Consider the following 12,948-nt stretch of genomic DNA (forward strand, 5'->3'; position numbering starts at 1 on the left):
TTAATTAAATATTTTACAGCTTTAATGTCATCAATCAAATCAAACTTGATTTATATAGCACATTTCTTACAACAAATGCATTTCATGGTTTTCAAAGTCATGTATGGAAAGGCATGTGGCATTTAACATCCTTCCTCTTAGCAGTTCTCTATAGGTGACCAGGGGATTCTCTCTAACACATGCGAATGCCTCCATGGAGCTCATAAGTGTAGCCACGCAGCCTAGTTGGGCGGTTCACAATATCAGCAGTATGGTGGAGGAAGCAAGCTGTGCCCAACCAGGTACATTCAGTGGAGGACCTGTACCCGGCCGAACACTACAACCCTCTGTCCCTAGAGCCCACAGAGGAGTGGTTAAAAGGAACCGTCTCTTGGGAAGGTTCAGTGGAATGGCATGACTCCTTGAACCTGAGCCAGAACAACCCCTTCCCTGTCATCCCTGTCTGTAACGGACATTATTAAAAAACAAGGGCAACTGGGGCATGCAGGCATCCTGTCTGGCATGGCACTGTGGATGGAGCAGCAGGAGGCTATATGGCAGGCACCAGTTGGACAGCACACCAACCCCAACTGGCACAACATTAGGAGAGGGAGGTTGACTGCTAGCAATTATGGAGCAGTGGTTAGGGCCAAGCTCATTTCTCCCTCGCTGCTAAAAAAGGGTCCACATATCAGAATGGATGGGGTGTTGTCTGTAAAGTGGGGCACAGATAACGAAGATGCATCAAGGCATTCAAAATGGCTACAGGGATGGATGTACATGAGCCAGGGCTTTGGGTCACTGGGTCTGGGATCCTGGGTGCCTCACCAGATGGTCTGGTTGGCACCACAGCAGTGATGGAAGTCAAGTGTCCCTATAGTGCAAGGGACCTTACCATTGAAGAGGCAGTGAAGTCAAAGGATTTCTATATCAAGGAGGGAGGGTATTATTGCCTCTGAAGACCATCCTTACTGGCACCAAATCACTGGAAGGGACACCTTCTTCATTGTGTGGACCACCAAAACCTCCATCACCATCCCAATCCAGTGTGATGACCTCTGACAGACTCATATTGCTTCTCTTGTCAGTACCTATTTTCAGGGAAGCCAATGGTAGCGCGCAGTTGCGTCTCCGATGTGTCTGTCTTCACTTGTAGCCTGTGAGAATGACCCGATCACATGATGGAGAGTGATGTGAGTGAACAGTGATTCAGAGTGACTGGAACGAATTGCAAAAATCGCTGAAGTTGGAGACTTTTATTTCCCTCACCAACTTTAAACAACTATCTGAGCAGTTAACTGATCACTGCAGCTGTACATAGTCCATCTGTAAATAGCCCACCCAATCTACCTACCTCATCCCCATACTGTTTTTATTTGATTTCCTCTTCTGCACACCAATATCTCTATTTGCACATCATCTGCTCATTTATCACTCCAGTGTTAATCTGCTAAATTGTAATTATTCACTCCTATGGCCTATTTATTGCCTACCTCCTCATGCCTTTTACACACACTGTATATAGGACTTTCTTTTCTCTACTGTGTCATTGACTTGTTTGTGTTATTTATTAGACATTAAAAGAAATGTAGATGTTCCAAAGGTCTGCATCTGTGGCTTGTGTAGAAGCCAGGAAATGCTTAAATGTGTTTACGTTAATTAACAGTAAATTACTGTGATGGCCACAGCCCTAGATGCATCTACAAATTCAATGTTTTACACAATATTGTATCATATTTGATGAGTTATTGGCCTGTCCGTCCACAGGGTCAATGTGCTGTAGTCTCTATAACTGGACCCCCACGCTCAGATCAGACTGGTAAAGGATGTCCATGTACTGGATGGTCTGAGGGATGCACTCCTGTTGGACTGGAAAACAAAACATTTGGTCAGTGGTAGGTCTTTTTCAATGCTGTATCATCATCTTTATCTGGACAGAAAACACACTGATTATCATAACATACGCATACATTGGACAATGTGGCAAGTGGTCCCTCAACACCCAATCCTCATGCCTCATTGTTTGTTCTTGTTTCCCCATTCAACAGTCTGGCATTTCCTCTTCTGCCATGGTGGATGAGCTTCCTTTCCTAGTAAATACATGGCCATTTCTCTTTCCCACTGGAAAATGGCAGCTGCAGACCCGGTCCTCCCACCTGAAAGACAAAAAAAACAAAAAAACTTTTACTTTAAGTTGATTCCTAAAATGGTAACATGTACAGTATATTAAAATACAATTACCCACAGACTTCTAGTGACCAAAAAAGTGTTAAATCAAAATATATTTTGTATTTGAGATTATTCAAAGTAGCCACCCTTTGCCTTGATGACAGCTTTGCACACTCTTGACATTCTCTCAACCAGCTTCACCTGAAATGCTTTCCCAACAGTCTTGAAGGAGTTCCCACATATGCTGAGCACTTTCTTGATGTTTTTCCTTCACTCCACGGTCCAACTCATCCCAAACCATCTCAATTGGGTTGAGGTTGGGTGACTGGAGGCCATGTCATCTGATGCAGCAATCACTATCCTTGGTCAAATAGCCCTTACACAGCCTGGAGGTGTGTTGGGTCATTTTCCTGTTGAAAAGCAAATGATAGTCCAACTAAGCGCAAACCAGATGGGATGGCGTATCACTGCAGAATGCTGTGGTAGCCATGCTGGTTAAGTGTGCCTTGAATTCTAAATAAATCACAGATAGTGTCACCATCAAAGCACCCCCATGCTTCACGGTGGGAACCACACATGCAGAGATCATCCGTTCACCTACTCTGTCTAGACACGGCGGTTGGAACCAAAAATCGCACATTTGGACTCATCAGACCAAAGGACAGATTTCCACCGGTCTAATGTCCATTGCTTGTGTTTCTTGGCCCAAGCAAGTCTCTTCTTCTTCTATTGCTGTCCTTTACTAGTGGTTTCTTTGCAGCAATTCAGTCTCCTCTGAACAGTTGATGTTGAGATGTGTCTGATACTTGAACTCTGTGAAGCATTTACTTTTAGGCTTGTAACTCTAATACATGTTATCCTCTGCAGCAAAGTTAACTCTGGGTCTTCCTTTCCTCTGGCGGTCCTCATGAGAGCCAGTTTTATCATTGCGATTGATGGTTTTTGCGACTGCACTTGAAGAAACTTGCTAAATTCTTGAAATTTTCTGGATTGACTGATCTTCATGTTTTAAAGTAATGATGGACTGTCGTTTCTCTTCGCGCCATAATATGTGATTGGTCTTTTACCATATAGGGCTCTCTTCTGTATACCACCCCTACCTTGTCACAACAACTGATTGGCTCAGACACATTAAGAAGGAATGAAATTCCACAAATTAACAAGCTACACCTGTTATTTGAAATGCCTTCCAGGTGACTACCTCATGAAGCTAGTTGAGAGAATGCAAAGCTGTCATCAAGGCAAAGGGTGGCTACTTTGAAGAATCTAAAATATGTTTAACACTTCTTTGATTACTACATGATTCCTCTGCATACACATCACAGACAAACTGAATTGGTCCACTCACACAGACAGCATCGTGAAGAAGGCGCAGCAGCGCCTCTTCAACCTCAGGAGGCTGAAGAAATTCGGCTTGTCACCAAAAGCACTCACAAACTTCTACAGATGCACAATCGAGAGCATCCTGTCGGGCTGTATCACCGCCTGGTACGGCAACTGCTCAGCCCTCAACCGTAAGGCTCTCCAGAGGGTAGTGAGGTCTGCACAACACATCACCGGGGGCAAACTACCTGCCCTCCAGGACACCTACACCACCCGATGTTACAGGAAGGCCATAAAGATCATCAAGGACATCAACCACCCGAGCCACTGCCTGTTCACCCCGCTATCATCCAGAAGGCGAGGTCAGTACAGGTGCATCAAAGCTGGGACTGAGAGACTGAAAAACAGCTTCTATCTCAAGGCCATCAGACTGATAAACAGCCACCACTAACATTGAGTGGCTGCTGCCAACACACTGACAATGACACTGACTCAACTCCAGCCACTTTAATAATGGGAATTGATAGGAAATGATGTAAATATATCACTAGCCACTTTAAACAATGCTACCTTATATAATGTTACTTACCCTACATTATTCATCTCATATGCATACGTATATACTGTACTCTATATCATCGACTGCATCCTTATGTAATACATGTATCACTAGCCACTTTAACTATGCCACTTTGTTTACATACTCATCTCATATGTATATACTGTACTCGATATCATCTACTGTATCTTGCCTATGCTGCTCTGTACCATCACTCATTCATATATCCTTATGTACATATTCTTTATCCCCTTACACTGTGTATAAGACAGTAGTTTTGGAATTGTTAGTTAGATTACTTGTTGGTTATTACTGCATTGTCGGAACTAGAAGCACAAGCATTTCGCTACACTCGCATTAACATCTGCTAACCATGTGTATGTGACAAATAAAATTTGATTTGATTTGATTCCATATGTGTTATTTCATAGTTTTGATGTCTTCACTATTATTAAGCAATTTAGAAAATAGTAAAAATAAAAGAAAAACCCTTGAATGAGTAGGTGTGTCCAAATGTTGAACTGGTACTGTATACATCTGTATATATCCTTTCTGATTGTCAAGAGGAAAGTTAAAACCCTCAGCCGTGAGGTCACTGAGAAGGACCAACATTGATAAGGGAGGTTGTCTGAAAGGGACTGTCATGCAGGGATGGAACATAAGCATTTTGGGCACTGTCCAGCAGACCAAGATTTAAACTAGCCCCGGTAACATTCAAGTCCTAAATCTGTGGCGTGTGAAAATGTCACTGCTATGTCAGGCTAGTTTGGCAGATTGTCTACTAGCCCAGTGTGAAAAGTACTGGTCTCGGGCTAGCTTAATCCATCCCTGCTGACATGTATAACTGACTTCACAGGTCATTTGATTAGTCATGCACAACAGATGCACTCGTGGAACAAAACCATTTGTTTTCTATGTCAAAATATTGAGCACACAAGTGCTTTGTGAGCTAGCTAGCCAGCTAGTTAACCTTCGCTCACTGTTTGTGTGGTCAGACTTTTGCCCAGACCCCACATGCTAGCTAGTGAATATTTAACAATAGCTAGTTAGCGCTAATCACTAACGTTAGGCACATTCGCTAGCATGTCACCGCCTGTCAGGGAAGTCCAATGACACCACGTGAGATAGTGTTAGCTAGCTAACATGGCACCCCAACTAATGTAGCCAACTAGCTAGCCCACCAGGCAATATTTAGCTAGCTATATCCTGACAAGCGGTACCAGAGTGCCAAGTCTAGGACAATAAAGGCTTCTCAACAGTTTTAACCCCCAAGCCATAAGACTCCTGAACAGGTAATCAAATGGCTACCCGGACTATTTGCATTGTGTGCCCCCCTCAAACTCCTCTTTTACACAGACTCTCTGTTTATCATATTCACAGTCACTTTAACTATACATTCATGTACATATGACCTCAATTGGCCTGACCAACCAGTGCTCCCGCACATTGGCTAACCGGGCTATCTGCATTGTGTCCCGCCACCCACCACCCCCTCTTTAACGCTACTGCTACTCTGTTCATCATATATGTATAGTCACTTTAACCATATCTACCTCAATCAGCCTGACTAACCGGTGTCTGTATGTATCCTCGCTACTTTTATGGCCTCACTACTGTATATAGCCTCGCTACTGTTTTTCACAGTCTTCATTTCTTTACTTACTTATTGTTCACCTAATACCTTCTTTGCACTATTGGTTAGAGCCTGTATGTAAGCATTTCACTGTAAGGTCTACTACACCTGTTGTATTCAGCGCACGTGACAAAAACTTTATTTGATTTGATCTCATAAAAAAGTATGACTACACAAACCGTGAACTAACATTAACTAGCTGACAAAGGACTTGTCAAAATTAAAAAAGGTCTTTATGCTAGCCTATGCTGATTTTATTTTTACTTGTAAGGATGGTAACGTGTGTTGTACACGTAACTAGTCGGGGGATATCTAGACAACTTTCAAAAGCATCTAGTTAACCACAGATCTTTGACCTAACCAAAATAGCTTGTCAGCAGCTAGCAAACAGGGTTTACCTTCTCCCACAGCTCCAGCAAAGCCTCTCGCTTACAGAGGTTGGTAAACAATAAAATGCATGTGTACTTATCGGAGTTGTGGTTACAATCCGGTACATAGCACAGAACCATTCTTGCTTCTGATCGAAGGAGAGGTTAGCTGCAAAGGTAATTTAAAAAAGTTATAGTAATTTTAAAAAGGCTACTGTAGCTAGCTAGGTATTTAAAAAAAGCTAAACAAGAATACACGAGAAATCCACAATATCAATAATTTACATGAGAAACTATAAAGGCTATAATATCGACTCCTAGGTTACTTGCATGGAGAAATGTGGAGGATTTTCCCACCTTGTCAAAGTTTGCGACAGGATGTGTAGTACTTTCTGTATGATTACACATTAGCACATTAGCATCTAATGCTAATTAGCATCTAATTAGCATTTCATTTTTGCGGGTAATTACAGGCAAATATATTGATAAAAGTTACCTTGTCCAGGAGAGATTTGCGCAGTTATCAAAACGTCACGCCAGGGTAAGCCTACACAAAACACTGTCCTTATTTTAAGTGTTTCTAAAATCCCCTATGGGAAAAATGAATGGTGGAAAAACGATTGAAACCATTTTCCTGTTTGACCGCTAGATTTTATGGGAATTATGACACCTTCACTGTGGGTCTCTATTACACACTTTAATCTTATTCCATGGATCCCTTGGCCAAAAGTAGTTTAATCTGTTAGTATTATTAATTTTAAAAAATTAAATGTAAAACATATTTTGAGATTTGACCGCGGACCCCATGCAGTACCTCCACGGACCTCTCCCAACATTGAGAACCTCTGAAAGCTGACTGCTATCGCAGTGTCTATGGGAGTGCCATCCCCTTAAGCAGACAACGGTAAAAGGCCTGATTGAACTATCTTCATTTATCCACCATATTTGATGAAACTCCCACTCGATCACTCGGTGCTCTTTTGACCGTCCTGGATGAACCAAGAGCTGTGTTGTTTTTCCTAACTGGCTCTGGCACAGGAGAAATGGTAGCTAGCTAGCAGTCTGTGAAAATTTGTCTAACGCACGACTGTGATTATCTGATCGAAATAATGAATTTACTACCATCAAACGCACATGGGAACGGACTACTGTACGCGGGATTCAACCAGGATCATGGTGAGAAATTGTTTCTTCATCGAAATCTTCTTTGGTTGCCAGTTCTGTCGTCGATGCCATGCTAACGACGTTTTGAGGCCGGGCTGTAAATGCTGCATTCATAACCAAGTTGGAAGGTGGTAATTACGAGTTGTGACGTAGTAAAGCAAGCTAGATCTACTTTAAAACATTTTTTTACCTTTATTTAACTAGGCAAGTCAGTTAAGAACAAATTATTATTTACAATGACGCTCAACCCCGGCCAAATCCTAACGTCACTGGGCCAATTGTGCGCCGCCCTATGGGACTCTGAATCACGGCCGGTTGTGATACAGAATGGAATCGAACCAGGGTCTGTAGTGATGCCTCTAGCACTAATATGTGCCATTCAGGGTTTCCTAAAGCTAACTAATTTCAGTTAACTTCACATTCCAGCTCAGGATTCATCCATACTACGACAGTGGATATTGCACCTACGCCTGCCGCTAACTCTAGCAGGTTTGTAACTGCCTGTACATGTCGCACATGGCTATAGTCGAATGTCGAACTCTTCATTGAGATAATGCTAAAATTTAAATTCTTGGGTGAGTCAGTGCCACATTTTCATTTGTGCCTAAATACAAATTAAAGAAAAGTTATCTTGCAATTTCAGCAGGCTATGGTGTGAAATAGGCATTTAGGAGCACTGTCTTTATTTTATTACTTATCGCTACTGCCATCTTTGTATTTATAATGATCCCCATTAGTTGCTGCCAAGGCAAAAACTATATTTAATGATGATGCAATCTTTACAAGAGGGAGGGAATCTGATTTAATCGCTCCTCAACTCGCAGCTCAGTCATTTCATTCAGTGCAATTGGAGTTAGCAATTGGAGTTAGCAATGAGTTAGCCTGCACTGGAGTAGGTTTGTTTACCTGGCTAAAAGGTGAGCCACTTTCGTATGGCCGGTTATCCCGAGTTGACCAAATTTACCTCGCCAGCTCCTCAAACCTGCTTCCTGGATAACACTCTGTTGGATGCATTCACGTGCTTTGACTCGTTAATAAACTCAGATTTGCTAATTGCCAACAATCTGTGTCAACCATAAACTAAAAGGACAGCTGTCATGCTTGTAAACTTATATGTTCAAAAACCGTAATAATATATTGCTTTTTATAAATAATGTTTTATTTAACCTGCCAAAAATGCTGTACTCAAAACAATTTATCCGCTAGGTAAGGTCAGCATGTGGAGCTCAGTGATGATAGACGAGTTTCCCACTAGTAGGAGGGACAATTTGGGGTGTCAGTCGTATGTGGTAAATACTTCCTTCCCACTTGGTTATGAACGCAGCATTACACCCAGCCTAGGCTAGTTAGTTATGTCTAGCTAACGTTAGCAATATTCAGTTGTTGTGAAATACAAGTGATTGGATTGTCATTTGAGCAAACTAAATGGTATTACATGTAACTCTGATCTTTAATCATATTAAGAGCTAAATATCATGGATATGTTGGGCTCTCACGTTTTAGATTTTAATAATACGCTAGCATCAGCTAACAACGTTACGTTAGCTAGCCGGAAATACAGCTGTGGGGGGTTCTACTGTTCCACAAGATAGCGCTAATGTTGTGGCTAACGTCAAATATTCATTTACAGTTAACAGTAGCTATACGCTTGCAGGGTTGTAACATTTTATAATTTTTATCTCTGTCGTTAGCTAGCTAGTTATTGTAGCTACATATTTAACGTTATATGGAACAAATCATGGTTATAACACATCTAGAACTGCCCCCTTTATCTGTGGTTAGAACTTTAGTTTGACAACTGCTAAGATACTACTAAATAGTTTACTGTACATCAAAAGCTAGTTCAAGCTGTGAGTATGATGATCCATTGTTTAGTTAGTGAGTGTAGCCCTAGAATTGGCAGGGGAAAGACTAATTATGTTTTACACATCAAACTTGGTCAAGTGCACAATATACCTTCCTTTTTAAACTCATAACATATACATAATTTTAGATGCAGAATCAGATAGAACAATTTCATATCAGTCTAGGCAGACAGACATGTGACAGGTACAAGCTTGGTACCAGTGTGTGTGGGTCGGGTGGCCCTAGTCAGCTTTTCTTCCCTGAGCAGTGAATGAATGGGTCTCCCTCCAAACAAAGCAATGACTGTTAGCTAATATTCCAACACTGCTCAATGATCACTGTGTGCTCATTCCTCGCAGGCAACTTCAGGTTACCGGAGTCGTAGGACATGCTCCAAATCTGATAGGAACGAGAGAGAACCTGACTGGAATCATAGACTGTCCATAGTTTATCTCCCTCATAATCATGATGTCTTTGAAGTTGGATAAATATCGTGGTTATTCATTCACTGTGAATTTGGACCTAGCTTTGATCAGGGTTGCTTTAACCATTGGTATTGTCTGTCGGTGCTCCTTCCAGGATGCTTTGCTTGCGGAATGGAGAATGGGTTTAGAGTGTACAACACAGATCCACTCAAAGAGAAAGAAAAACAAGGTAAATATATGTCAAAATAAAAATGACTGTACTGCAAATATGAAACATACAATCATAATTAGAAGTGTATCAAACATATCCTTTCTGATAATCATGATTCATCATAATGTGCCTTTTTCCACGGTTTACTGTTAATTAAAAGTTCTTGTGTAGCCATTTTGTTGATATGTAAATAAACTCAATGGGTCACTAGCATTGCTTGCAGTAAATCGAGGCCATTCTGCTGCACACAGGGACACAGCATTGTGACAGCGAGAGCCAAGGTACTTCCTTCCCGCTCCTGATGTTTGTGAGATGAGATGGATCTGTCTGTCTGTGGCTGGGTTGGTGCTCTGGTTGGATGAGGAGGGCTAAATGAGGAAGTTAATCATTTCGCCACTGAGCCCTGCACATGTGACTCCTCACATGACCTGGTCCAAAGTCATAATAGGAAATGGCTTACTGTACTGTAGGGAAAGGATTAGCCTATAGTATAGGCCAGGGATGGCCCAACCTGGTTCTGGTGGGTTGCTGCAGGGTGTGCAGGCTTTTGTTGATATGGGTCTAAATAACACCAGGACTACAGTAATTTTTATTACAGTGATGCATCATGCATGCTGGAATGGTTTGCTATAATATGCAGATGGAGTGAAGAGTTGTTTGCTATTTAGTAAAACTTTGAGATATTACAACTATTTAAATTCTCCTTGTCAGGGACGTATCTCTCTAGTCACATTTATAGATCTTATTGGAATAATGGTTTGGATAATTGCGGTGGTTTTTGAGGCGACACCCTTGATTCTCATTGGCTCAGTTTACTCGCCACCCGCCAGATTGACAGCTTAATGGCCAATGAGGTGATTATATGTGTCTTCCAGAGTTCATGGAGGGCGGGGTCGGGCATGTGGAGATGCTGTTCAGGTGTAACTACCTAGCGCTGGTTGGAGGAGGAAAAAAGCCCAAATACCCACCTAACAAAGGTATGGTGGTTACTGTGTGTGTTGTTCATGTGTTGAACTTTCCGTCACATATGTAATGTGAGCATTAGAAATAATATATTTTGGAACCCCCAAAATGATCTCCCAGTGGTAGTCTTTTTCCATCACAGTGACCTTTTATCTAGTTATTTCCTTACATTGGTCTGGCACTAGAGACAAACGTCATCATGTCATGTTGGTCTTGTCGGTTGTAATTCCCACCATGTCCTCTGATGTTTTCCTCCAGTGATGATCTGGGATGACCTGAAGAAAAAGACGGTTATAGAAATTGAGTTCTCCACGGAGGTCAAAGCAGTGAAGCTTCGAAGGGACCGGTAGGAACACTCCCCACCCTGTTTCTTCCCTTAATGTGTCTCTATTAGCAGTGTTGCGTGCCAGTACAAATTAAGTAAGAAGTTAGTACCACTTTAACTCCCTCTTCAAGCATCTTACCGACCAACCAGGAATGCAATCTTTGTGTTTCACACTGCCGGGATTGATTTCATCATCAATGGCTGCTCCTCCAGGAGGAATTTGACACAATGACACAGCAATCTGGTTGGAAGTATTGTAGTGCACTGTATAGGGAACAGTGGTGTAAAGTACTTGAGTAAAAAAAATACTTTAAAGTACTACTTATGTGGTTTATGACTGTTAAGATGTTCACCTTTTTAGGTAACATTAAAGGGAATGTCAGAAGGTAATATGTTGGTGTCAGGAGTAGTGAAATGTTTTCTTACCAATGTTTCCCCATTAGATTGCTGTATGTTAGTGGGCCAGATCTCTCCCTTTTCTCAGTCTTGAGCCTAATGTCTGCATCTCTCTGATGTCCTCAGGATCGTGGTGGTCCTGGACTCTATGATCAAAGTGTTCACGTTCACCCACAACCCTCATCAGCTGCATGTGTTTGAGACCTGCTATAACCCCAAAGGTCAGTACTACTACACAGACAGTCCAGCTACTGTCTACTGCAGCTCTCCGATACCTAACCAGCCTGCTAGATGCATTAGACACGCCCATCATTTAAGTAAACAAACCATTTTCACAAGAATGTTAAATGGTTGTAATGTATCCTAGCTTCTTTCTCTCTCTCTCTGCTAAATATATTGGACACACTCATAATTGATGTAAACACACAACCCTCACAAGAGTGTTACATGGTTGTAATGTGTAGCCATCGACACATTCTCTCTCTTGCTCTTCTCCTTTCCTCTCTCGCTCTCTTTTGCTCTCTCTATGACTGTATCCATAACTCCTCACCCTCCTCCCCCAGGTCTGTGTGTGCTCTGTCCCAACAGTAACAACTCTCTGCTGGCGTTCCCGGGGACCCACTCTGGGCACGTGCAGATCGTAGACCTTGCCAACACAGAGAAGCCTCCAGTGGACATCCCCGCCCACGAGGGGGCGCTGTGTTGCATCGCCCTCAACCTGCAGGGAACCAGGATAGCCACTGCCTCCGAGAAAGTATTACAACCCCTTTAGAACTACTCATTGGCTTAACCCTTTTAACACTACTCCTGGGCCTAGACAGTGCCTTAGGCTTTTTATATCTAGCATTGGTTGTCCTTGTTGCTTGAAGACTAGGGGTGACCAACTCCCAACGCTGTGTCTCGGTGCCTTTGTTTATTTCTCTCCAGGGGACCCTGATCAGAATATTTGACACCATGGCAGGCCACCTGATTCAGGAGTTGAGGCGAGGGTCACAGGCTGCTAACATCTACTGGTGAGAACAACCGACCTGGGCCTTTTCTTCATCTGAAGTTAGATGTGAGAAATGCTCTAAAGCCGGGTGGACACTACACGACTTTCTAAATCCTGACATTAAACAACCGTCTTTCCTTTAGTTTCTTTTTGTGTTGCCAACATAGTGGTGGGCACACTAAACCATGTGGCTTGGTCTTGAGGTTCTCTCGCGAAAACAATGATGTGGTTAGATTTAACTGTGGCTCAAAGCAGCCTCAAAAACGTTCAGTCAGACATTTACGCTCGCCATACAGAGTTGAAATATCTAGCTAACCTTTTGAATTGAATAACATTGCTTGTGAACTTCAGAGCTGTAACGATTTTACACTTTGGCTTTTATTAAAGGCGAGTACAAATGCGTACTAGTAGTAGTCATCGTTCTGCTTGAGAGTACACATTCTGGGTGATGCAAAACAACGTAATCACCTCACTGGCTTCTTCTCTGGTGAGCTCTCATTGGCTATTGCTGATCACCGCTCTCAAAACGTGTTGTTGCACATCTCACAATACAAGAGCATTGGAGATTTTGTGCAGATAAAATCAAACATCTGCCCA

The 12,948-nt window shown here is 42.2% G+C and overlaps 1 protein-coding gene and 1 long non-coding RNA gene across 7 annotated transcripts in view; one reads left to right on the forward strand and one right to left on the reverse strand.

Moving 5' to 3' along the window:
* Window positions 1-10,909, reverse strand: LOC109870270 (uncharacterized). 3 transcript variants are annotated; one of them, XR_004205514.1, is made up of 3 exons: window positions 10,809-10,909; window positions 1,950-2,135; window positions 1-1,848 (listed from the first exon to the last, which is right to left on the reverse strand). It is a non-coding gene; the product is annotated as an uncharacterized LOC109870270 (long non-coding RNA). The 3 variants fall into 3 exon arrangements; XR_004205513.1 differs by lacking the exon at window positions 10,809-10,909 and adding an exon at window positions 8,102-8,227; XR_002252116.2 differs by lacking the exon at window positions 10,809-10,909 and adding an exon at window positions 7,154-7,297.
* Window positions 6,854-12,948, forward strand: part of wdr45b (WD repeat domain 45B) — a 12,650-nt gene continuing 6,555 nt past the window's right edge. Inside the window, exons 1-9 of one of the 4 annotated variants that reach the window (XM_031805223.1) lie at window positions 6,854-7,207; window positions 7,622-7,684; window positions 9,620-9,694; window positions 9,928-9,957; window positions 10,552-10,653; window positions 10,898-10,985; window positions 11,487-11,581; window positions 11,924-12,114; window positions 12,288-12,373. In XM_031805223.1, coding sequence (XP_031661083.1) covers window positions 7,141-7,207; window positions 7,622-7,684; window positions 9,620-9,694; window positions 9,928-9,957; window positions 10,552-10,653; window positions 10,898-10,985; window positions 11,487-11,581; window positions 11,924-12,114; window positions 12,288-12,373 — 797 coding nt within the window. In that variant the 5' untranslated portion in view covers window positions 6,854-7,140. The remainder of the gene's footprint in view (window positions 7,208-7,621; window positions 7,685-9,619; window positions 9,695-9,927; window positions 9,958-10,551; window positions 10,654-10,897; window positions 10,986-11,486; window positions 11,582-11,923; window positions 12,115-12,287; window positions 12,374-12,948) is intronic. The other 3 variants (XM_031805224.1, XM_020460698.2, XM_020460699.2) reach the window with 3 other exon arrangements.

Source organism: Oncorhynchus kisutch, linkage group LG25 (genome assembly GCF_002021735.2).
Source record: "Oncorhynchus kisutch isolate 150728-3 linkage group LG25, Okis_V2, whole genome shotgun sequence".
Classification (NCBI taxonomy): Eukaryota; Metazoa; Chordata; class Actinopteri; order Salmoniformes; family Salmonidae; genus Oncorhynchus; species Oncorhynchus kisutch.